Source organism: Taudactylus pleione, unplaced genomic scaffold (assembly GCF_031769625.1).
Source record: "Taudactylus pleione unplaced genomic scaffold, aTauple2 ptg000502l, whole genome shotgun sequence".
NCBI lineage: Eukaryota > Metazoa > Chordata > Amphibia > Anura > Myobatrachidae > Taudactylus > Taudactylus pleione.
Genome location: NW_028284904.1, coordinates 5051898 through 5075751, shown reverse-complemented (window position 1 = coordinate 5075751; position 23854 = coordinate 5051898). Strand labels below are relative to the sequence as shown.

The 23854-nt window shown below is 46.8% G+C and overlaps 1 protein-coding gene across 4 annotated transcripts in view; it reads right to left on the bottom strand.

Annotated features, from left to right (window-relative positions):
• Positions 1-19065: 19065 nt before the first annotated feature.
• KCNIP2 (potassium voltage-gated channel interacting protein 2) overlaps positions 19066-23854 on the bottom strand; it is a 507168-nt gene continuing 502379 nt past the window's right edge. For all 4 annotated transcript variants that reach the window (XM_088449952.1, XM_088449951.1, XM_088449950.1 and 1 more), the window contains 2 exons: positions 23607-23669; positions 19066-20067 (listed from right to left, as the gene is read on the bottom strand). In XM_088449952.1, coding sequence (XP_088306078.1) covers positions 20020-20067; positions 23607-23669 — 111 coding nt within the window. In that variant the 3' untranslated portion in view covers positions 19066-20019. The remainder of the gene's footprint in view (positions 20068-23606; positions 23670-23854) is intronic.

The window sequence follows — 23854 nt, the reverse complement described above, 5'->3', positions numbered from 1 at the left end:
GTCTAAGTCACACACAAAATCACAGGCAGCAGCGCCTATTGGCGGTCGCCCGTTTGCGAGCTTATGCAAATGGGGCTGCAAACTCCTCCCTCTGTGTACATCTGACTGTGCAAGGACTGAGACGCCCACAGCCAGCAGCATGCACAATGTAATACCGATTGGGGCGTCCTTAGATGGCGTCCTTTGCGCAAGCCCAGGAACTATGTCAGCCACATTTTCCGCCACATTTCTGACCCAATTGCAACATCACTTTTGTGCGTACTCTGTGTAACACATGTGCCATTGCGATTTTCAGAAACTCGCATGCGCAATTGCCAATAATCGCTCTAGGACGTGAACATGGGTATTGCGTGCGGCTCTCAATCAGGCCCAATGGGATGCTGCCCGTAATAGCATTAGTGATACATAACGCTCTAAGTCTATTCATTCAGCGTATAATATAGAGAGAGGGCCCTTGCCACTCGCAGCAGTAATAGACTTATGAATATATACTGGTTCCATTTTGTGGAGCCGTTATTGGCCCTTTTTCAAGATACAATCATCACACAGAAGGCATGATGGGGAGCGCATGGTATTGGCATAATTCTCATGATGATCGGCATCTATGTATCTAACTTACCAATTCAGATCGTTCCACCAAGCTACATATTGTTTCATCCCATACGTCCCGCTCATTCCAATAAAGGAACCACAGCGAGAATCCATTCGTTTTTTTGTCAAATCTTTGATTCCTCATCAATCAAAAACAATTTAAGCCAAAGAATCACTTCCAGCTGAGGGGCTGATTCAGCGACGGGATTACAGAGCGGCCGTGCGATTCCGTCCATCTAAAATGCTAATGCCAGACAACTCCTTGCTGCAGTCGCAGCCTGGGGTCACCGTAGCCACCGATGGTTGCTCGTTTGGTCAGGCTGCGGGCGCTGAAAGCCTGGCTGGGTCCTGGTCACTGGAGAGGCCAGAAATCTGCTTCCGTCAATGCAGAGCCCTTGCCTCGTCCCTCTTCCGGAAATCAGGGGCGACATCCCCGTTTCCTGAAATGGTGACCAGCCTCGCTCCACGCTCTGTCCCCTAAATGCCGCAGCATGTCAGTCATGCACATGCGCAGACCTGGAAACATTGGAGATGTACGCTAACCATCGGGCCCGTATTCAGTTTTCTGCTATGATGAAGTTCTCGGTAATATACGGTACTCTAACATCACCAATCTTATCTTCTCCTCTGTCATGTGATGTGTGGTTGGGAAGTGTCATTGTTGCCCCAACCACATTCAGAAAGCACTATGCAGACATTAGGGATGGCCATCAGGGTTTGGTACAGAATGCCGGTGTTCAGGATCCCGACAGGGTTAGGATACCGACACCTGCAGGTAAGAATCCTAACCCTCCCCCTAAACCTAACCCTTCCTCTCCACAGCCTAAACCTAACCCTCCCTCCCTGCAACCTAAACCTAACCTTCCCCCACCGCAACCTAACCTCACCCACAGCCTAAACCTAACCTTCCCCCACTGCAACCTAACCTCCCCCCACAGCCTAAACCTAACCCTGCCTCCCCACAGCCTAAACCTAACTCTGCCTCCCTGCAACCTAAACCTAACCTTCCTCCACTGCAACCTAACCTTCCCCCGCAGCCTAAACCTAACTCTGCCTCCCTGCAACCTAAACCTAACCTTCCCCCACCGCAAGCTACCCTCCCTCCACAGCAGTGGCATAACTAGGGCAGGGCGAGCGGGTTGCGTGCCCTGGGCGCCGTGGGACCACGGTTCGGCCCGCCCTAGATAGCCACCAGTGTAGCGCTGACCGCAGTGAGTGCGGTCAGCGCTACACATTTACATAGGACCGGCGCTAGGCTTCCAGCACCGGTCCTGTGCTGCACACCTGAGCCCGTTCCCTCCCCCTGAGCGCTTGCCCAATAGCGCTAGGAGGTGGGCTCAGGCTGTGCATAACACACGCATTGCCGCCAGCGCTGCCAGCGATGCGTGTGTTAAACAGCAGCCAATGAGAGTCAGATAGACTCTCATTGACTGCTGCAGCACCCACTGCAAGAGCCGGGCTTCCGTCTGGCTCCTGCAGTGGGTAATGGGACAGACGTCATGACATCATGATGTCTCTCCCATAATGCTGAGCGCGCCAGCCCGGGAGGACTGACGGGCGGCGGCGGGAGTGGTGTCGCGGACCAAAGAAGCAGCAGCATGGATTCAGGTGAGTATATTTTTATTAGGGGTGTGCACCGGCCACTTTTCGTGTTTTGTGTTTTGGTTTTGGATCTGGATCTTTCTTCGTGTTTTGGATCTGGATTGGTTTTGCCAAAACCACCCTTCCGTGTTTTGGGTTCTGGGTTTTGTGTTTTGGATCTGTATTTTTTTGAAAAAAGCATAAAAACAGCTAAAATCACAGAATTTGTAGGTTTTTCTGCTCCTATGCTATTATTAACCTCAATAACCTTAATTTCCACTCATTTCCAGTCTATTCTGAACACCTCACACCTCACACCTCACAATAGTGTTTTTATGTCCAAAAGGTTGCACCGAGGTAGCTGGATGACTATGCTAAGCGACACGAGTGGGCGGCACAAACACGCGACCCATCTAGGCGTGATACTGCAGTGGCAGACAGGATGGCAGTTTGAAAAACTAGGCCCCAAACTGTACATAATGCAAAGAAAAAAAAGAGGTGCAAGATGGAATTGTCCTTGGGCCCTCCCACCCACCCTTATGTTGTATAAACAGGACATTCACACTTTAACAAACCAATCATTTCAGCGCCAGGGTCTGCCACACAACTGTGGCTGAAATGATTGGTTCGTTTGGGCCCCCACAAAACAAGCTGGCAATTAATCTGTCCCTGCACAAACTGGCTCTACGGAGGCAAGATGTCATCCTCATCCTCCTCATCCACCGATTCCTCACCCTCTTCAGTGTGTACATCCTCATCCTCACAAAGTATTAACTCGTCCCCACTTGAATCCACCACCACAGGTCCCTCTGTACGTTCTGGAGGCTGGTCTCCCTGGAAGAGCTGATAATTCATTTTGATGAACCTCATCTTCTCCACATTCTGTGGAAGCAACCTCCTACACCTTTCGCTGACAAGGTTCCCGGCTGCACTAAACACTCTTTCGGAGTGCACACTGGAGGGGGGGCAACTCAGGTAAAATAGAGCCAGTTTGTACAGGGGCCTCCAAATTGCCTCTTTTTCCTGCCAGTACAGGTATGGACTGTCTGACATGCCTACTTGGATGCTGTCACCGATGTAATCCTCCACCATTCTGTCAATGGTGACAGTATAATGTGCAGTGACAGTAGACATGTCAGAAATTGTTGCCAGGTCCTTCAGTCCGGACCAGATGTCCAAACTTGGTCCTGCCTGCCCTGCATCACCGCCAGCGGGTTGCTTAGGATACCTAAGTTTTTTCCTGGCAGCCCCAGTTGCAGGAGAAAATGAAGAAGGAGCTGTTGACATGTCACGTTCCGCTTCAGCTGACAGTGTGTTCACCAGCAGGTCTTTGCACCTCTGCAGGCTTGTGTCGGCCGGAAAGAGAGACACCACATAGGCTTTAAACTAGGGGTGAGCGGGTTCGGTTTTACTCGGTTTTACTCGGATCTTTTTATTGGCTATCGCCGAACACGTGTTTTGGGTAGCGAATGAAATCGAGCCGAAATTGCGGTAAAGTGGCGATAAGAACCGAGTAAACCGAGTAAAACCGAACCCGCTCACCCCTACTTTAAACCTAGGATCGAGCACGGTGGCCAAAATGTAGTGGTCTGATTTCAACAGATTGACCACCCTGGAATCCTGGCAAAGCGAATGAAGGGCTTCATCCACAAGTCCCACATGCCGAGCGGAATCGCTCCGTCTTAGCTCCTCCTTCACTTTCTCCAGCTGCTTCTGCAAAAGCCTGATGAGGGGAATGACCTGACTCAAGCTGGCAGTGTCTGAACTGAGTTCACGTGTGGCAAGTTCGAAGGGCTGGAGAACCTTGCACAACACGGAAATCATTCTCCACTGTGCTTGAGTCAGGTGCATACCCCCTTCTTTGCCTATGTCATAGGTGGATGTATAGGCTTGAATGGCCTTTTGCTGCTCCTCCATCCTCTGAAGCATATAGAGGGTTGAGTTCCACCGCGTCACAACCTCTTGCTTCAGGTGATGGCGGGGCAGGTTCAAGAGTGTTTGCTGGCGCTCCAGTCTTCGGCACGCAGTCGCTGAATGGTGAAAGTGGCCAGAAATTTTTCGGGCCACCCAAAGCGTCTCCTGCACGCCCCTGTCGCTTTTCAGAAAATTCTGCACCACAAAGTTTATTGTGTGAGCAAAACATGGGACGTGCTGGAATTTGCCCAGATGTAATGCCCGCACAATATTGGTTGCGTTGTCAGATATCACAAATCCCCAGGAGAGTTTAAGTGGGGTGAGCCACTGGGCGATGATTTCCCTCAGTTTCTCTAAGAGGTTGTCGGCGGTGTGCCTCTTACTGAAACCGGTGATACACAGCGTAGCCTGCCTTGGAACGAGCTGGCGTTTCTGAGATGCTGCGACTGGTGACGCTGCTGCTGTTGCTGAGTAAGGTGATACATCTACCCAGTGGGCTGTCACAGTCATACAGTCCTTAGTCTGCCCTGTTCCACTTGTCCACATGTCCTTGGTTAAGTGGACATTGGGTACAACGGCATTTTTCAGGACACTGAGGACACTTTTTCTGACGTTTCTGTACAGTCTCGGTATCGCCTGCCTAGTGAAGTGGAATCTAGACGGGATTTGGAACCGGGGACACACTACCTCCATCAATTGTCTAAATCCCACTGCACTAATGGCGGATACCGGACGCACGTCTAACACCAACATAGCAGTCAAGGCCTCAGTTATACGTTTTGCTTCAGGATGACTGCTGTCGTACTTCATCCTCCTCGCTAAGGACTGTTGGAGGGTCAATTGTTTAGTAAAAGTAGTGGTGTTCCTACTTCCTCTCTGGGATGATGAACGACTCCCAGCAGCAGCAACAGCAGCAGCGGCAGCAGTAGGCGTAGCAATGCAGGATCCTCCGGAGGAATCCCGGATAGGAGAGTCAGTCATGCCAGTGACATGGCCTGCAGGACTACTTCCGATCCTGACTAAGGAGGAAATTGACGAGGAGGGAGTTGACGGTGTGGTTTGCAGGCGCTTGGATACAACAGGACAACGGGATTTAGGTGTCCCTGGACTGCTTACGGTCTTAGCCAAAGTTTCTGAACTTGACAGTAACTTTTTATGAACGTGCTGCAGGTGCCGTATAAGGGAGGATGTTCCTAGGTGGTTGACGTCCCTACCCCTACTTATTTCACCTTTACATATGGTACATATGGCAAGACAGTTGTTGTCCGGATTTGGATAGAAATATTGCCAGACCAAAGAGGTGGAATGTTTGGTCTTCTGCCCAGGCATGACCGTGATGGGCTTTTTCATCCCACGGACAACAACTGTCTCCCCCGGAGCCTGATTTAAACAAACCACATCACCATCAGAATCCTCCTCGCCAACTTCCTCCTCAGCGCCAGCTACACCAGTATCCTCATCCTGTTGTACTTCAACAGTGACATCTTCAATTTGCATATCAGCAAGTGGACTGTGGGTGCTTCTTTCAGCACTTGCAGGGGGCGTGCAAATGGTGGAAAGAGCCACCTCTTCCCGTCCAGTGCTGGGAAGGTCAGGCATCGCAACCACCACCACACTTGGACTCTCCTTGGGGATTTGTGATATCTTCTTAGAAAGCACAGTTCTTCGCTGTGCTTTTGCCAGCTTAACTCTTTTGATTTTTTTAGTGGGAGGAGGGCTTCCATCGTCATGTGAAGCTGAACCACTAGTCATGAACATACTAGGGATCGACCTTAGCCGTTCCTTGCCACTCCGTGTCATAAATGGCATATTGGCAAGTTTACGTTTCTCTTCAGCTGATTTAAATGTTTTTTTCAAGGTCATTTTCCTGAACTTTGTCATTTGGGATTGTATGTGCCCTCTATTATGACATTGGGCATCGGCCTTGGCAGACGACGTTGATGACATGTTATCGTCTATGTCATGACTAGTGGCAGCAGCTTCAGCACTAGGAGGAAGTGGTTCTTGATCTTTCTCTATTTTATTTTTATCGGAGAAAGTTTGGTCCTCCATTTATGTTATATCGATTTGATATATACGTGCTGCTAAACACAGAAAATATATTTTTTTTTTTTGCTGGAGAGTAGTGCACTTTGTGGGTTACACCAGCCTTTAAGAAATGAGCCAGCCGGCTCTTTACTTATGGGACACAGGCGCACGCTTGGCGCTGCTTCTTTGTTGATGCACGTGCAGCTACTGCGCACACAATTCACAAACACAGAAAATATATATTTTTTTGGTTTGGACTGGAGTGTACTTTGGGGGTTACAGCACCCTTTAACGGTCAAGCCAGCCGGCCCTTTACTTATGACACAGGCGCACGCTTGGCACTGCTTTGTTGATGCACGTGCGGCTACTGCGCACACAATTCACAAACACAGAAAATATATATTTTTTTGGTTTGGACTGGAGTGTACTTTGGGGGTTACAGCACCCTTTAACGGTCAAGCCAACCGGCCCTTTACTTATGACACAGGCGCACGCTTGGCACTACTTTGTTGATGCACGTGCGGCTACTGCGCACACAATTCACAAACACAGAAAATATATATTTTTTTGGTTTGGACTGGAGTGTACTTTGGGGGTTACAGCACCCTTTAACGGTCAAGCCAGCCGGCCCTTTACTTATGACACAGGCGCACGCTTGGCACTGCTTTGTTGATGCACGTGCGGCTACTGCGCACACAATTCACAAACACAGAAAATAATTTTTTTTTTGGTTTGGACTGGAGTGTACTTTGGGGGTTACAGCACCCTTTAACGGTCAAGCCAGCCGGCCCTTTACTTATGACACAGGCGCACGCTTGGCACTACTTTGTTGATGCACATGCGGCTACTGCGCACACAATTCACAAACACAGAAAATAATTTTTTTTTTGGTTTGGACTGGAGTGTACTTTGGGGGTTACAGCACCCTTTAACGGTCAAGCCAGCCGGCCCTTTACTTATGACACAGGCGCACGCTTGGCACTGCTTTGTTGATGCACGTGCGGCTACTGCGCACACAATTCACAAACACAGAAAATATTATTTTTTTTGGTTTGGGCTGGAGTGTACTTTGGGGGTTACAGCACCCTTTAACGGTCAAGCCAGCCGGCCCTTTACTTATGACACAGGCGCACGCTTGGCACTACTTTGTTGATGCATGTGTGGCTACTGCGCACACAATTCACAAACACAGAAAATTATTTTTTTTTTGGTTTGGACTGGAGTGTACTTTGGGGGTTACAGCACCCTTTAACGGTCAAGCCAACCGGCCCTTTACTTATGACACAGGCGCACGCTTGGCACTACTTTGTTGATGCACGTGCGGCTACTGCGCACACAATTCACAAACACAGAAAATATATATTTTTTTGGTTTGGACTGGAGTGTACTTTGGGGGTTACAGCACCCTTTAACGGTCAAGCCAGCCGGCCCTTTACTTATGACACAGGCGCACGCTTGGCACTGCTTTGTTGATGCACGTGCGGCTACTGCGCACACAATTCACAAACACAGAAAATAATTTTTTTTTTGGTTTGGACTGGAGTGTACTTTGGGGGTTACAGCACCCTTTAACGGTCAAGCCAGCCGGCCCTTTACTTATGACACAGGCGCACGCTTGGCACTACTTTGTTGATGCACATGCGGCTACTGCGCACACAATTCACAAACACAGAAAATAATTTTTTTTTTGGTTTGGACTGGAGTGTACTTTGGGGGTTACAGCACCCTTTAACGGTCAAGCCAGCCGGCCCTTTACTTATGACACAGGCGCACGCTTGGCACTGCTTTGTTGATGCACGTGCGGCTACTGCGCACACAATTCACAAACACAGAAAATATTATTTTTTTTGGTTTGGGCTGGAGTGTACTTTGGGGGTTACAGCACCCTTTAACGGTCAAGCCAGCCGGCCCTTTACTTATGACACAGGCGCACGCTTGGCACTACTTTGTTGATGCACGTGCGGCTATTGCGCACACAATTCACAAACACAGAAAATAATTTTTTTTTTGGTTTGGACTGGAGTGTACTTTTGGGGTTACAGCACCCTTTAACGGTCAAGCCAGCCGGCCCTTTACTTATGACACAGGCGCACGCTTGGCACTACTTTGTTGATGCACGTGCGGCTACTGCGCACACAATTCACAAACACAGAAAATATATATTTTTTTGGTTTGGACTGGAGTGTACTTTGGGGGTTACAGCACCCTTTAACGGTCAAGCCAGCCGGCCCTTTACTTATGACACAGGCGCACGCTTGGCACTACTTTGTTGATGCACGTGCGGCTACTGCGCACACAATTCACAAACACAGAAAATAATTTTTTTTTTGGTTTGGACTGGAGTGTACTTTGGGGGTTACAGCACCCTTTAACGGTCAAGCCAGCCGGCCCTTTACTTATGACACAGGCGCACGCTTGGCACTACTTTGTTGATGCACGTGCGGCTACTGCGCACACAATTCACAAACACAGAAATTTTTTTATTTTTTTAGCACTTGGGGGGAGCACCCCTGATGGACAGAGCACCCCCTGGAAAACACTACAGCACCCCTTTAGGACTGGGACACTGCACAGGACTTTGGAGTGGACACAGCCCCTATGGAGAACTGACTGCACAACACAGTCCAGCCAGCCCCTATGGACTTTGAAGTAGTGGACACAGCCCCTATTAACAACAGCAGCACAGCACAACACAGCCAGCCCCTATGGACTTTGAAGTAGTGGACAACAGCAGCACAGCGCAGCACAGCACAGCACAACACTACTCTGCACTACACTACACTACACTACACTACACTACACAGCCCAGCCAGCCCTAACTCCCACCCTCCCTCTTCACTGTCCACAGCCGAGTGAGAAAATGGCGCCGACGCGGGTACCTTATATAGGATCCAAAACCCGCGAGACCCGGAAGGCGGGATGATGACGTTTTGCCTCGATTTCAGATCTGAGTCAGGCGGGAAAAGTCGAGCCTGACTCGGATCGGCCTCGGATCGGGGGGGCTCGGGGGGGTTCGGATTTCAGAAATCCCTAATCCCTAACCCCTAATTTTTATATATATATTTTTTAAACCTGTCTGCACTACTGGGGGCACAACGGGGGAGGGGGTGGCTACAACTGGGGGGACCTCTACTGGGGGTGGGGGCACAACGGGGGAGGGGTGGCTACTACTGGGGGCACCATCATTGGGAGGACCTCTACTGGGGGGGCTACTACTGGGCACTTGGGAGGGGGAACCTCTACTGGGGACTACTACTTGGGGGAGGGGGGGAACTACCACTGGGGGCATTATAAAAGGGGCCTACTACTAGAGGCACTGCACTGGGGGGACCATTACTGGGAGCAATAATAGGAAGGGCCACTACAGGGGGCACTGGATAGTGGGGATCACTACTGGGTGCCTGCATAAGGGGGACCACTACTGGGGAAACTGTATGGGGGGGACTACTGCTGGGGGCACTATATAAAGGGCACTGCATGGGGGGGAGGACTACTACTGGGGGCACTATATAAAGGGCACTGCATAAGGGGATACTGCTACTGGGCGCACTGCATTGTGGGGACTGCTACTGGGGGCACTGCATAAGGGGGAACACTACGTGGGGCACTGCATTTGGGGGGGGCCACTACTGGGGGTACTGAGTAAGGGGAACTAATTGGGGGCTATATAAGGGGGACCACTACTGGGGATACTGTATAAGGGGCACTACTATGGGCCTGCATAAGAGGGACCACAACTGCATACTGGGGGTACTGTATAAGGGGTACTACTGGGGTTAAGGTGCATATGGATAGGAATGTTCAGAGTGAAAATAAAGGGGTGTGTCATGTTGACACGCCCCATTTTTAAGGGACCACGCACATCGGGGAGAGGGGGGCTCCCTCTTCAAATTTGCCCTGGGCTCCAAATACCCTAGTTACGCCACTGCTCCACAGCCTAAACCTAGCCCTACCTCCCAGCAGCCTAACCCTAACCCTCCCCCTAGTGCCTAACTCTCCCCCTAACCCTAATACATACAGTCAGGTTGCCGGCAGTCGGGATTCTGAATAGTGTCAGATTCTGTTACTGGCATTCTGAGCGCTGGCATCCTGACAGCCGGGATATAAACTACATCCTGGCCATCAACGGTACCATCGGCGATTTACATATCGACGGTGAGAAATCGTCAATGGTAAACCATCAATAGTTTATAATATCGGTGAACATCCCTGCTTGTGAGACTCTGCTTCGACAGGCCAATCAGGGAAAAGGGGGCAATGGTCAAGTGGTGCATCAGGGGCCAATCACGGAAGAGAGATTTGGGCTAATTGGTACATAAGGAGTGGAGCTATGCGCCAATCCCCCTGCACCATGGAAAAGGAAAAATTGTTTGGCCTGATGCAGAGTTGTACGCTATTAGCACGGCAGCAGCAGTGTCTTTGGACGCAGCTGCTGTGCATAAATATGCTAATGCTGCAGGAGGCGTCTTGTTCAAATAGACGCCTCCTGCCGGCTTCTGTGATTCCGCTGCCGCGTCTGAGGATGCAGCATCGAATCACTCTAATTTACCATCGCCCACCTGAGTGACCTTAGGTTACCCAGGATGGCCGGTGTCTTAGCGCAGCTGAAGCCAGTGAAGCTATGTACAAGGACGCAGCCACTGGTTTCAGGATATCCAGAAAAACAATGCTGACACGCCCCCGTTTTCTCGAACGCTGCCTGACGCCGCCCCTGCTCTGTCCTCAAATAGCCGCAGCCTGTCAATCTGGCTGCGATGTCCGGCACTACCAGCAAGCTCGCAGAAGATCTGCACACACACGGTTTTTCAAACAACATTTGAGTTGTACGCAAACCATCGGGTTTGCGTACAACCCTCAATCAGCCCCACTGCAGTCTGCTTTGCCATCAATGGAGGAGGGGTGTGGTGTATTTTGTCGACATTCACAAGAAAATGTCAACATGTTCATGATGTTACGTTGATATGGTTGAAATGTCAACATTACTGTCATTCTGTCCCTAACAGTAACCCTAACGGTAACGCTAACCCTAACGGTAATCCTAATGCTAACCCTAAAGCTAACCCTAACTGTAATCCTAATGCTAACCCCAATGTAATCCCATTGCTAACCCTGACGTTAACGCTAACCCTAACGGTAACCTTAATGCTAACCCTAACGGTAACCTTAATGCTAACCCTGACGTTAACCCTAACGCTAAGCCTAACGTTAACCCTAATGCTAACCCTAACGGTAACCTTAATGCTAACCCTAACGGTAACCTTAATGCTAACCCTAACGGTAACCTTAATGCTAACCCTAACGGTAACCTTAATGCTAACCCTAACGGTAGCCATAATGCTAACCCTAACGGTAACCTTAATGCTAACCCCAACGGTAACCTTAATGCTAAACCCAACGGTAACCTTAATGCTAACCTTAACGGTAACCTTAATGCTAACCCTAACGGTAACTTTAATGCTAACCCTAACGGTGACCTTAATGCTAACCCTAACGGTAGCCATAATGCTAACCCTAACGGCAACCTTAATGCTAACCCTAGCGGTAACCCTAATGCTAACCCTAGCGGTAACCTTAATGCTAACCCTAACGGTAACCTTAATGCTAACCCTAACGGTAACTTTAATGCTAACCCTAACGTTAACCTTAATGCTAAACCTAACGGTAGCCATAATGCTAACCCTAACGGTAACCTTAATGCTAACCCTAACGGTAACCTTAATGCTAACCTTAACGGTAACCTTAATGCTAACCCTAACGGTAACTTTAATGCTAACCCTAACGGTAACCTTAATGCAAACCCTAACGGTAGCCATAATGCTAACCCTAACGGTAACCTTAACGCTAACCCTAACGGTGACCTTAACGCTAACCCTAACGGTGACCTTAACGCTAACCCTAACGGTAACCTTAACGCTAACCCTAACGGTGACCTTAACGCTAAGCCTAACGGTAACCTTAACGCTAACCCTAACGGTGACCTTAACGCTAACCCTAACGGTGACCTTAACGCTAACCCTAACGGTGACCTTAACGCTAACCCTGACGTTGACCCTAACGCTAACCCTGACGGTAACCTTAATACTAACCCTAACGGTGACCTTAATGCTAACCCTAACGCTGACCTTAATGCTAAACCTAACGATGACCTTAATGCTAACCCTAATGGTAGCCATAACGCTAACCCTAACGGTGACCTTAACCCTAAGCCTAACGGTAGCCATAATGCTAACCCTAACGGTAACCTTAATGCTAACCCTAACGGTAACCTTAATGCTAACCCTAACGGTGACCTTAATGCTAACCCTAACGGTGACCTTAATGCTAACCCTAACGGCGACCTTAATGCTAACCCTAATGGTAGCCATAATGCTAACCCTAACGGTGACCTTAACGCTAAGCCTAGCGGTAACCTTACTGCTAACCCCAACGGTAACCTTAATGCTAACCCTAACGGTGACCTTAATACTAACCCTAATGGTAACCTTAATGCTAACCCTAACGGTGACCTTAACTCTAACCCTAACGGTGACCTTAACGCTAACCCTAACGGTGACCTTAACGCTAACCCTAACGGTGACCTTAACGCTAACCCTAACGGTAACCCTAACGGTAACCTTAACGCTAACCCTAACGGTGACCTTAACGCTAACCCTAACGGTGACCTTAACGCTAACCCTAAACGGTAACCTTAATGCTAACCCTAACGGTAACTTTAATGCTAACCCTAACGTTAACCTTAATGCTAACCCTAACGGTAACCTTAATGCTAACCCTAACGGTAACCTTAATGCTAACCATAACGGTAACCTTAATGCTAACCCTAACGGTAACTTTAATGCTAACCCTAACGGTAACCTTAATGCTAACCCTAACGGTAGCCATAATGCTAACCCTAACGGTAACCTTAACGCTAACCCCAACGGTAACCTTAACGCTAACCCTAACGGTGACCTTAACGCTAACCCTAACGGTGACCTTAACGCTAACCCTCACGGTGACCTTAATGCTAAGCCTAACGGTAACCTTAATGCTAACCCTAGCGGTAACCCTAATGCTAACCCTAGCGGTAACCTTAATGCTAACCCTAACGGTGACCTTAATGCTAACCCTAACGGTGACCTTAATGCTAACCCTAACGGTAACTTTAATGCTAACCCTAACGGTAACCTTAATGCTAACCCTAACGGTAGCCATAATGCTAACCCTAACGGTAACCTTAATGCTAACCCCAACGGTAACCTTAATGCTAACCCTAACGGTAACCTTAATGCTAACCCTAACGGTGACCTTAACGCTAACCCTGACGTTGACCCTAACGCTAACCCTGACGGTAACCTTAATGCTAAGCCTGACGGTAACCTTAATGCTAACCCTAGCGGTAACCTTAATGCTAACCCTAACGGTGACCTTAATGCTAACCCTAACGGTGACCCTAATGCTAACCCTAACGGTAACCTTAATGCTAACCCTAACGGTAACCTTAACGCTAACCCTAACGGTGACCTTAATGCTAACCCTAACGGTGAACTTAATGCTAACCCTAACGGTGACCTTAATGCTAACCCTAACGGTAGCCATAATGCTAACCCTAACGGTGACCTTAACGCTAAGCCTAACGGTGACCTTAATGCTAACCCTAACGGTAGCCATAATGCTAACCCTAACGGTGACCTTAATGCTAACCCTAACGGTGACCTTAATGCTAACCCTAACGGTGACCTTAATGCTAACCCTAACAGTAGCCATAATGCTAACCCTAACGGTAACCTTAATGCTAACCCTAACGGTAACCTTAATGCTAACCCCAACGGTAACCTTAATGCTAACCCTAACGGTGACTTTAATGCTAACCCTAACGGTGACCTTAATGCTAACCCTAATGGTGACCTTAATGCTAACCCTAATGGTAGCCATAATGCTAACCCTAACGGTGACCTTAACGCTAAGCCTAACGGTAAACTTATTGCTAACCCCAACGGTAACCTTAATGCTAACCCTAACGGTAACCTTAATGCTAACCCTAACGGTGACCTTAACGCTAACCCTAACGGTGACCTTAATGCTAACCCCAACGGTGACCTTAATGCTAACCCTAACGGTGACCTTAACGCTAACCCTAACGGTGACCTTATCGCTAACCCTAACGGTAACCTTAACGCTAACCCTAAACGGTAACCTTAACGCTAACCCTAACGGTGACCTTAATGCTAACCCTAACGGTGACCTTAATGCTAACCCTAACGGTAACCCTAATGCTAACCCTAACGGTAACCATAATGCTAACCCTAACGGTAACCTTAATGCTAACCCTAACGGTAACCTTAATGCTAACCCTAACGGTGACCTTAATGCTAACCCTAACGGTAACCTTAATGCTAACCCTAATGGTGACTTTAATGCTAACCCTAACGGTGACCTTAACGCTAACCCTAACGGTGACCTTAACGCTAAGCCTAATGGAAATGTCAATATAATGACAATGGCGACATTTTGCAGGTGATCACATTAATGATGTTGACATTTCAACCATGTCAACATCATCAAAGTCGATCTTCTGCTGTCAAAATTGTGAGTGGAAACATTCTGACTGGATACCCGGTGGAGAACCATTGGATCTCTACCACCAATGGCAAAACCATCGACCATCGCTGGCAAACCTTTAATAGTTGCTAACCATCGATGGTCGATGGTCATGCCTGGCAGACATTATCCAAAATTGAATACCTCCCTAAAAATTAGACTTTATTAACAATAATGACACGAAGGGCATATCTTGTGCATAGCAATCTTGTTTTTTATTTTTGTTTTTGTACAAAATATACATATCTGAAATGCAAAGCAGCTATTATCGGCTTACAAACCAGACATATTAGAGTACAGTGAGTTTATCCTCTATATATACAGCTCATGCGATAATACGTGTTTTTTTTTTTTATTATTCCTATTTTTAGATCAGTACGGTTTCGCTTCCATAATGAAGATGAAACAGTCGTTCAGTCAGCGCAACACGATGAAGAAAAGTTTGATGGAACATTCCTCCAAGTCAGGTGACATATGAGGTTAATGCAAACTTTCACTCAAGGACATGTCGTGCTGGAGGACTTGTCATTCACCAGAGACTCATCCCAATGTCAGTCGTGGAAGCCAGCTGGAGAGCTGTAGGTATTCTTTTCAGTTCCAGCACTGGGATATTGCTAATTGTGGTTTTCAGCTGTCATATACAGTGAGGCTGAGGTACAAGCAGCCATACATAATCTCTGTTTTTCTAATGCATGCTACTATTTTTTTTTAGATTTTTATTTTTTTTTCACCATTTTTCCACCGCATATAAAAACAACACAAAGGGTCTCCCTTAAAATTTCTACGTTTTGGAAGATTATTGCACTTTGCAAAAAAAACAAACAATGTGCATAGGAATTCTATACCACTTAGTCTACGCTGCCCTATCGTGGCCCTAAGGCCCAAATGCAGGTCGCTTTATGGTACATTCTCTGGCGATAGGTAGGTCAAACGCAAATCACGTGACACGACTCTTGTGTAGAGAAGTTATAGGTATGTCTGATCGCTGCGGACATATCATCTACAGCACTAACGCATCAGACGCTCCAGCAGTGTGTCCGATGCGTCTTAATTTAGCGCTGCAGCCGGTGGGCGCCTCAGTAGGAAGCATAAAGATTCAGTCACGGCTGCGTAGAAAAGTCACTGCCTCGTCTGCGATAGCCTTCACCTCTGAATCAGACCCAGGGAGTTTAATCTCTAACAATTATGAATATATATTTCAGTTGCAGATACAACCAAGTTGCTTTTTTGTTGTTGTAGTGATCACATCAGCAATGTGTGGTTTTTTGCAACAAAGGAAAACTTGACTGCAGGGGAATGTATGTATGTATGTATGTATGTATGTATGTATGTATTACCTACTACTACATGGTAAGCCCAGCTCTGTCTGCTAATTCTCAGTCTCGCTTTATTACTTATTATACTTTATATCCCACTCTTCTTTAGGGGTAGGCAGTGTTGGTCTGGGGCATGAAGGGCCCACCGGGGAGATACAGGGGTATATTTACTAAAGTTAGGGTTTTTAGAAGCTGAGTTGTTGCCCATAGCAACCAATCAGATTCTAGCTATTATCTTCTAGAAGGTGCTAGATAAATGTTAAGCAGAATCTGATTGGTTGCTATGGGCAACATCTCCACTTCTAAAAACCCGCTCTTTAGTATATGTACCCCACAGTGTTAGGGGCTCATGCTTAAGGGGTGTGGTCATTCACCAGAGAGGGTGTGGCCAGCCACCACAGATGCTTGGCTAACCATCAGGCATATCTTGGTTTAGAGTCTATACTGTAGAAGGGAACCAAGCCCCCATGTTGATCATTGGTCCTGCTCCACCAAGTAACTGACTGTCTAATAGAATAACAATCTAATAATAATAATTGGAGGTCTGGGACCTGATACCTAGAGGAGAGGGTGAGCGTCCCCTGTACCCCCTGTGAGCCAGTCTAACCCTGGGGTGTAATATACTAAGCATCGCATTGCCGTTGCTGTACATCCCACCACTTATTGGGTACAGACCGGCGTTAACAACGCCGGTATGTACCCAGAAATGCTTCCGATAACAGCCGCCCTTTGCAATAGATGGACTAGATGGATTTATGCCCCAGAAGTCCCTCTGCAAATGCGCGATAGGATGCGCATGCCGCAGGGGACACTGGGAGGGATCTGATTGGATCCCTTTCAGCACAGAACGCACGCAAAAAGAAGCCCATAAGCTTCTATTGGGCAAGGCCATCTAAAGATGGCCTTGCCCACCGCGTCAAAGCTCCAGAATGTATCGCTTTCCTGAGCTTGGTACATATAGAAAATGCGGCCAAATTCCGAGAATGGCAGTTTTCTGATTTTCCTCTTAGTACATCCCGCCCTAGGAGAGAATGGGTTATTGAAGGCTCTCTCTCGGCTGAATGGGTTATGGCAGAACTTTTGCTTATTATGTAGTGCTAAAGTTCCAATGTAACAAGGTAATAACAACTAAGTATAGAGACTGAGACCCTTCTGATGATTCCTCTTAAATAAACTTTCATCATTTTTCTATTAATATGAGCTGGTGAGTTTCCAAAGATAGAACATAATCTAGTGCAAGCTATAAGGGTCGGTCAGAACTTGCCATGAAATTGGGTTATGTCTAAATAAATGGGACCCACTAAGTGCACAATGTACTTAAAATGGAATGAATGAATGTGGTTACCAAGCTTGGACGCTTCCGTCTTGCAGGAGCCTAAAGACAATGGCCTAGGGAACTAATTATAAACACACCAGTAAAGATCTCCATGAGAAACTCGCTAACATTTAACTAAAGTTCCAAATCCGTACAACTAACAAAATGATTGATAAAAAAAGAGTATTTTCAGTATGTATGATTTATAAGTAGTAATAATTTCACACTCGGTACTCCGCGCTCATTATCACCGTGCAGCACTGACAAAGCAGAGGACAAACTAAAGCAACACGTGGCGTTGGCGTAATGACAGTGACGGCTTCTCCGGTGTGTTGCTGCACTGTCATAAAATGAATTCAGGGTCAATAAAAATGAAAACATATAAAATTCAAACCATAAAAGTGAGTTTACTTTAATATAAATCATTCCAGTGTACCCCACGCGTGTGACCACTGTGCCTTTTGTGGGTCTCAGCTGTCATTAGGGCTCATTTATAAACATTGCAATTGCACAACACCCAAGTAGGAATTAGCTTTTATCTCCTGGTGCAGGTAAGGCAATGAAAGCAAGTATCTGATTGGCTGCTATGTCTTAGTGCACATTAGAGTAAATGCAGGGATGTGCGGGCAGGTGAGGCAGAGCCTTTCCTGTCATACTAATGGTGCATACACACGGTCAGATTTGCTAGATTATCATTATCGTTGAACGATAACGATGAACGATTGAACGATTTTAACGATTTTATCAACGATGATCGATGAACGATTTCTGACATTAATTAAAATGAATGAAATCGTCCAAATCTTACTGCAAATACAGTCGATGTCAGAGATCGCTATCTGGCATGTGGGAACGCACATCGCTGGTCGATGCATGCCCAACATGTCAAAGATATGAACGATTTAACGATCTTTACAATCTTTATCGTTCATATCTTTACGAAAATCTGACCGTGTGTATGCAGCATTAGGTATACTCCAGAGTTTTGACTATAAAAAAATTATAAGAAAAATGTAAAGAAAATATTATAAATATCTTCTTTGTATTATTCTAATCATTTTTATAGTCAAAACAGTGGAGTAAAAAGTGTATGGTAGGTGAGGCACTGCCTCCCCTGTCTACCTTTTCCACACATCCCTGATCAAAACTCACCACATTTCCAGCACTATATACAGCTGCACCTTTGTACTGTATAATGCCCAGGGTTCATATACGTATGTGTAACTCTGGCTTTGATACTAGCCAGTGCCTCCCCAGCCATTTACCTCACCGCACGGCTCTGAGTAAATGAACCCTAGGTTTGATACTGTCAGTAAGTACATATCTAATGATAAATAGTGAGGAGACCACATCTCGCTATTATCTGTGGGAGGGCCACCACGTAAAGGAGAACCAGATGTCTAAAGGTGGACACTTAATTTCACAATGAAATGGACATTATCATCAAAGAGATATATATATATATATATATATATAATTTCAATTGTCAGCTCCAGTGCAGTCCAAAATTTAAATAGGGAAGCGACACCAACTGCCACTCCAAGGGGTCTATTTACTAAGCAGTGTTAGGAGACAGAGTGAAAAGTGATAAGGTACCAGCCTCCCAACTGTCATTTTTCAAACACAGCCTGTGAGATGACAGTTGGGAGCTGATTGGCTGGCACCTTATCACTTTCTTATCACTTTTCACTGTGTCTCCTAACACTGCTTAGTAAATAGACCCTCAAATGCTGCCAAACATCACTGGCAGTTGGTGTAGCTCCCCTATTTGAATTTTGGACCGCGCTGCAGACCCACCTCTCGAGCCGCCACTGGAACCCACATTATCTGCTCCTCACTGCAGACTCACTTTTCCTGTACAGCAATGGTAACCCGTGGCTCTTCAGCTGATGTGGGACTACAAGTCTCAGTATAGTCAGCCTGCCAGCCAAAAGCTGGTAGGGGCGAGCTGGTACTTGGCCCCACAAGACCTTTTTGGATCCACTGTTTGCATAATTCTGCTCTAAGGGAACATTTCCAAAGCAAAAAACCCAATGGAAAATCATTATGCTTTAAATAATATTACTAGTAACATATATCAAACGGTAAACAGTAAGATTGGCCAAAAACCATCCTTTCTCATTGGTTCGTGGTAATCTGAGAGCGTATCTAGCCATGTAGCTGAGGTATATTTTTAAGGTCGTGATGATCAACAATTACACAGATTAAAAAGTACAGAGGTCAATCATGCGTGATATAATAATAACTCAATGGCAATGCAGTAATACTTTCATTGTTTTCTGAAAAAGAAGTAAAACAAGATTTATGTAAAGTCTCCCTGGTTTTTGGACGTCAGCAGAAAGTCAGTTCCCCTCTGTAATATGTTCAAACACAGGTCCCAACCTCTAAAAACTGCTATCCAAGTTAGCCGCACAGATGTGGCGAAGTTCCGGTTAGATACTCTAGATGGCGGCATAGTAGCGTCATCAGACAATAGCTTTGGGATCTTCAATCGAGGGGTATTCTCCTCTTTACGCTTTTTAGTTTATTTATATATCTTTTTTTTTTCTTTTTTCTTTTACAACGACCGGGAAATCATACAGAGAATATGTTTGCATTTTCGTTTGCTTTAGACACGCTGTTCTGTAATTGTGCAGTCAGAAGTATGTCCATTCAAAAGTGGGATCTCAAGAAATCTTTTCATCACAGCCGCCATTAAATTACATTGTCGAATAGCTGCATGGATCGCATGATATTTTCATCCTGCAGGAGAATTAATAGATTATTAAAACAGGACCCAGGAAAGCAATTTTTCATCTAGCAATAAGGATATATTTCCTGTAGTGCTTTGACGATGAAAGGCTTCCTGTGAACGTGTTAAATTGTATCATTTTACTTGGGTGGAACTGTTGGCTGTATTTAGGGCCTGATTCAGAGCCGGACGCTCTGACCAGAGCGCTCGCTCTGAATCAGGGCCCTCCTACCTCAACTTGGAGCGGCCTCATGGACGCTCGCATAGCTGTGGGTTACCACCCACAGCTATAGCGAGCGTCCATGATGATGGTCGCGATGGTCAAGACCATCGTGACCATCGGGCTTGCGACGAGACCCTGCGGTAGGGTCTCGCTGCCGCAAGCCCTGGAGTGATTTTGGCTCCATCAGAGCCAAAATCACTCCCACTGACATCACTACTGATGTCAGTGGGGCCGGATTCAGATAGTAGGCGTTCCCATGGGAACGCCTCCGTCTGGCAGCCACGCCCCCGGCACGCCCACCAAAGGGGGCGTGCTGTCACTCACCATCGACAGCATGCCCCCTTTGGTGCGAGACCCGGAGCGACGGATTCCCCGTCGCTCGCCGGGTCTCACGCATGCGCACGACGGAGCTCCCTCCGTCGTGCGCATGCGCACTTAGGCACCATCGACCCGCTTGCGAGCGTCCAGCGCTCGCGAGCGGGTCAGAATCAGGCCCTTAGTGCCTAATGTTCCCCCTGCTGCTGGTGTTGGTTCCTCAGATTACTGGGTAGTGTGTGCACTTTTATGATTGATTAAAGCTAATATTTAAATAGGATCATCTTGTCCATTGATGCTAAAGCTGCATACACACACAACGATTTTGTTACCAACGATTTTATGAACGATTTTCTGTCAGATTATCTGTCAGATTATAGGTGCGTACACACTGGGCGATTAAAGTGGACGATAAAACGATAACGATATCGTTCAGTCGTCCACTTTATCGTCCATTTTTTACATGAAAACGATGAACGATAACGATGACGCTCGTTCCCGCGGGTCGTTCGCCATTATCGTTCATAGAGTAAACATGCAGGCCAACCTGACGATGTCGTCAGGTTGCTGCATGTTGGGGAATGGGGAAGAGAGCCCGGCGCTGAACGATATCTTTAATGATATCGTTCAGCGGGTGTGCTCAATTTCATGAACGACATTGAGCACAGCCTGCCGGGGACACACTAGACGATATCGCTCAGGGAGCATATCGTCTAGTGTGTACGCTCTTATCTGTCAGATTTTTTAGAGTGTAATGAACGATATTTTTGAACTACAATCGATTTTTGCATATTCCCGTAATGAAAATCGTTCAGTTGGTCAGTCTGACTGAACTACAAGCTACAAACGTGAACGCGCATGAACAATAATCGTTTATCGTTTTAACTCAGAAAGTGAACGATTTTTACAACGATTGAATGATAAACGATATCGTTAATGATAATCGTTCAAAAAATCGGTGTGTGTGTATGCACCTTTAGAATTACATCTGTAGTCAGCATATTTCCAGAGTTTGCAGGGATGTTAGTGGCAAGTACAAAATACTTTCATTAAGAGAGAGAGCGCCCGTTCTCTGCATCTAAATAGTGTCAGGGCTGGGGCAAACCCTGCGGGTTGTTATTGTAGCAGGGGGTATGTGGTAGTGGCATGCTCTGTGGAGCTTCGCTGTAACATCATAGCCACACCCCTTTGGTGACCCTGTAATAGGGCAGCAGCTAGCAGGTTCACATGTAATAGGCTGCCAGTTGCTCCGCCTTCATGTCAGCGGCCTACACTACATGTAAGGGAGCCACGAGGTGCTTTATAAGGTTGAGTGGCATATTGTCCCTGATTCAGTGTTACAGGTGCCCCCCTAACTCATACTCGCCTCCTACTCTCAGGGGTGACTACCGAATCTCAAGTGGATCTTCCGGACGCCTTGAAAAGTAGCCAAGTCTCCCAGAGGCCACCCGCCACTGCTGCCCGCTAGTGAGTGAAGTGTGAGGACCCAAGTGGCTTGATGATGCGATTTGTTCTGTATTGCGTTATCATAGACTTCACAATGACCAGAATCCTAGCTTTTCATTGCTGGGGGCAGGGCCACAATGGCGCCATCATGGCACCATGCCTCCCTACCACTCACCTGCCTGCCCCATGCCTCCCACAGGACCTCCCACCTGACTGCTCCTTCCCAGATCGGGCAGCCGAGATATTGGAAAGTATGCCCTAACTATTGGTGTCCTAAAAAACCACCTAGGTACGCTTAATAGTAGCTCCAGCCCCGACTACTTTCACACCAGTAAAAGGACATTCTGAGGAGGTCCTGTCACATAGTTCTGTACCGCCGTCATTTTGTGTTGTGTGACCCGTGCAGGAAGCACTGATAGAAAGGGGGTTCTTCCATGACCCCATCACATTGGGAGAATTCAGTACAGCTACAGTAATACAGAGCTATAACAATATCTGTAGAGTATGCTGTCAGTCAGTCCGACTTAGCTTGTGAGTAGAGGTATCGGTTTAGGGTGCAATATTACCCCCTCGCGGGATACGTTCAACATCCTGACACATGGGATTCCGGCGGTCAGAAAACCGGCCTCGGATTCCCGGCACTTGTCAGGATCACGGCGCCATCCAAACGTCAGCTTAGAACCTGATAACAAGTCCTGAATAGAACCTCAGTCTTGTGTAATTTTTCTATGTCCCTGTTACCCCCAAACTGCAGATGAGAAGGGTTTGGTCATGTAACCCATTTGTAACTAAAACGACTATTAAATACTGTGCACAGGTACAGTGATCTCATGTACAGTATGTAGTGAAGCTAAATGAAAACTTGGGTACAAGAGGGGCTTGTCCACATTGGGTTAAGGTGCGTATCCACTAGATGAGTAAAGTGAGCGATTGAACGATTACGACATCGTAATTGTTCTATCACTCACTAATCGTTCAGTAGTTGTGCAGTTTAATGTCGAAAACGACCAGCGATACGCGCTCCCACTGGTCGTTTTCAGCATCAATCATCGCCTGAACATGCCGGTCAATCTGCCGATAAGGACAGATTGTGCATGTTCGGGGATGAGGGAGGGTGCCTGCACTGAACGACATATCGTTCAGTATAGGCACCCACAGGAACGACTGTACAATTACAATTACAATGTTCCTCTATCGGCAAGTGGATACGCACCTTAAGATTAATAATAGGCTTTCCTGAGCAAGCCCTTACCGTAGCTGCCTAACTGCTGTCATGTGATTCTTCAGGTGTCTAATAGCTGCTATCGCTTGGGAGTACTTGCCTGCAACAAGCTGCATGCAGATTAATTCCTGTTACAAAGTATATCAATGATCATGGTCAGCTTAACCTGTATTGCAGTATGTGTAGCTAACATTCACTGGTTCTAATAGAGAATATAGCATTAAGAATCTCTTGTTGCGAGAGCAGAGGATACACTGATATATATGATACAGACAGGATCAGCGCAATTTCATGTGAAGGGTTGGAGATATAATGACTTTCATCCGTCGGCCATAAATATTTACCTTCTGACACGATTCAATGAATTCTTCAATTGTGACTACACCATCCTTATTTTTATCCATTTTCTAAAAAACATAAAACATATGTCAAATATAAGTATTGAGTATGGTTTGGTGAATGAGAAATGAGGAGGGGTCTATTTATCATTAGTGGCTCGTCGTTGTTCCTTCTGTGTTACTGCATATTGCCGCGATACAGAATGCATTCTAGTTTTCTCCACTTAACTGGCTGCGAATGCTCCCAGCAATGT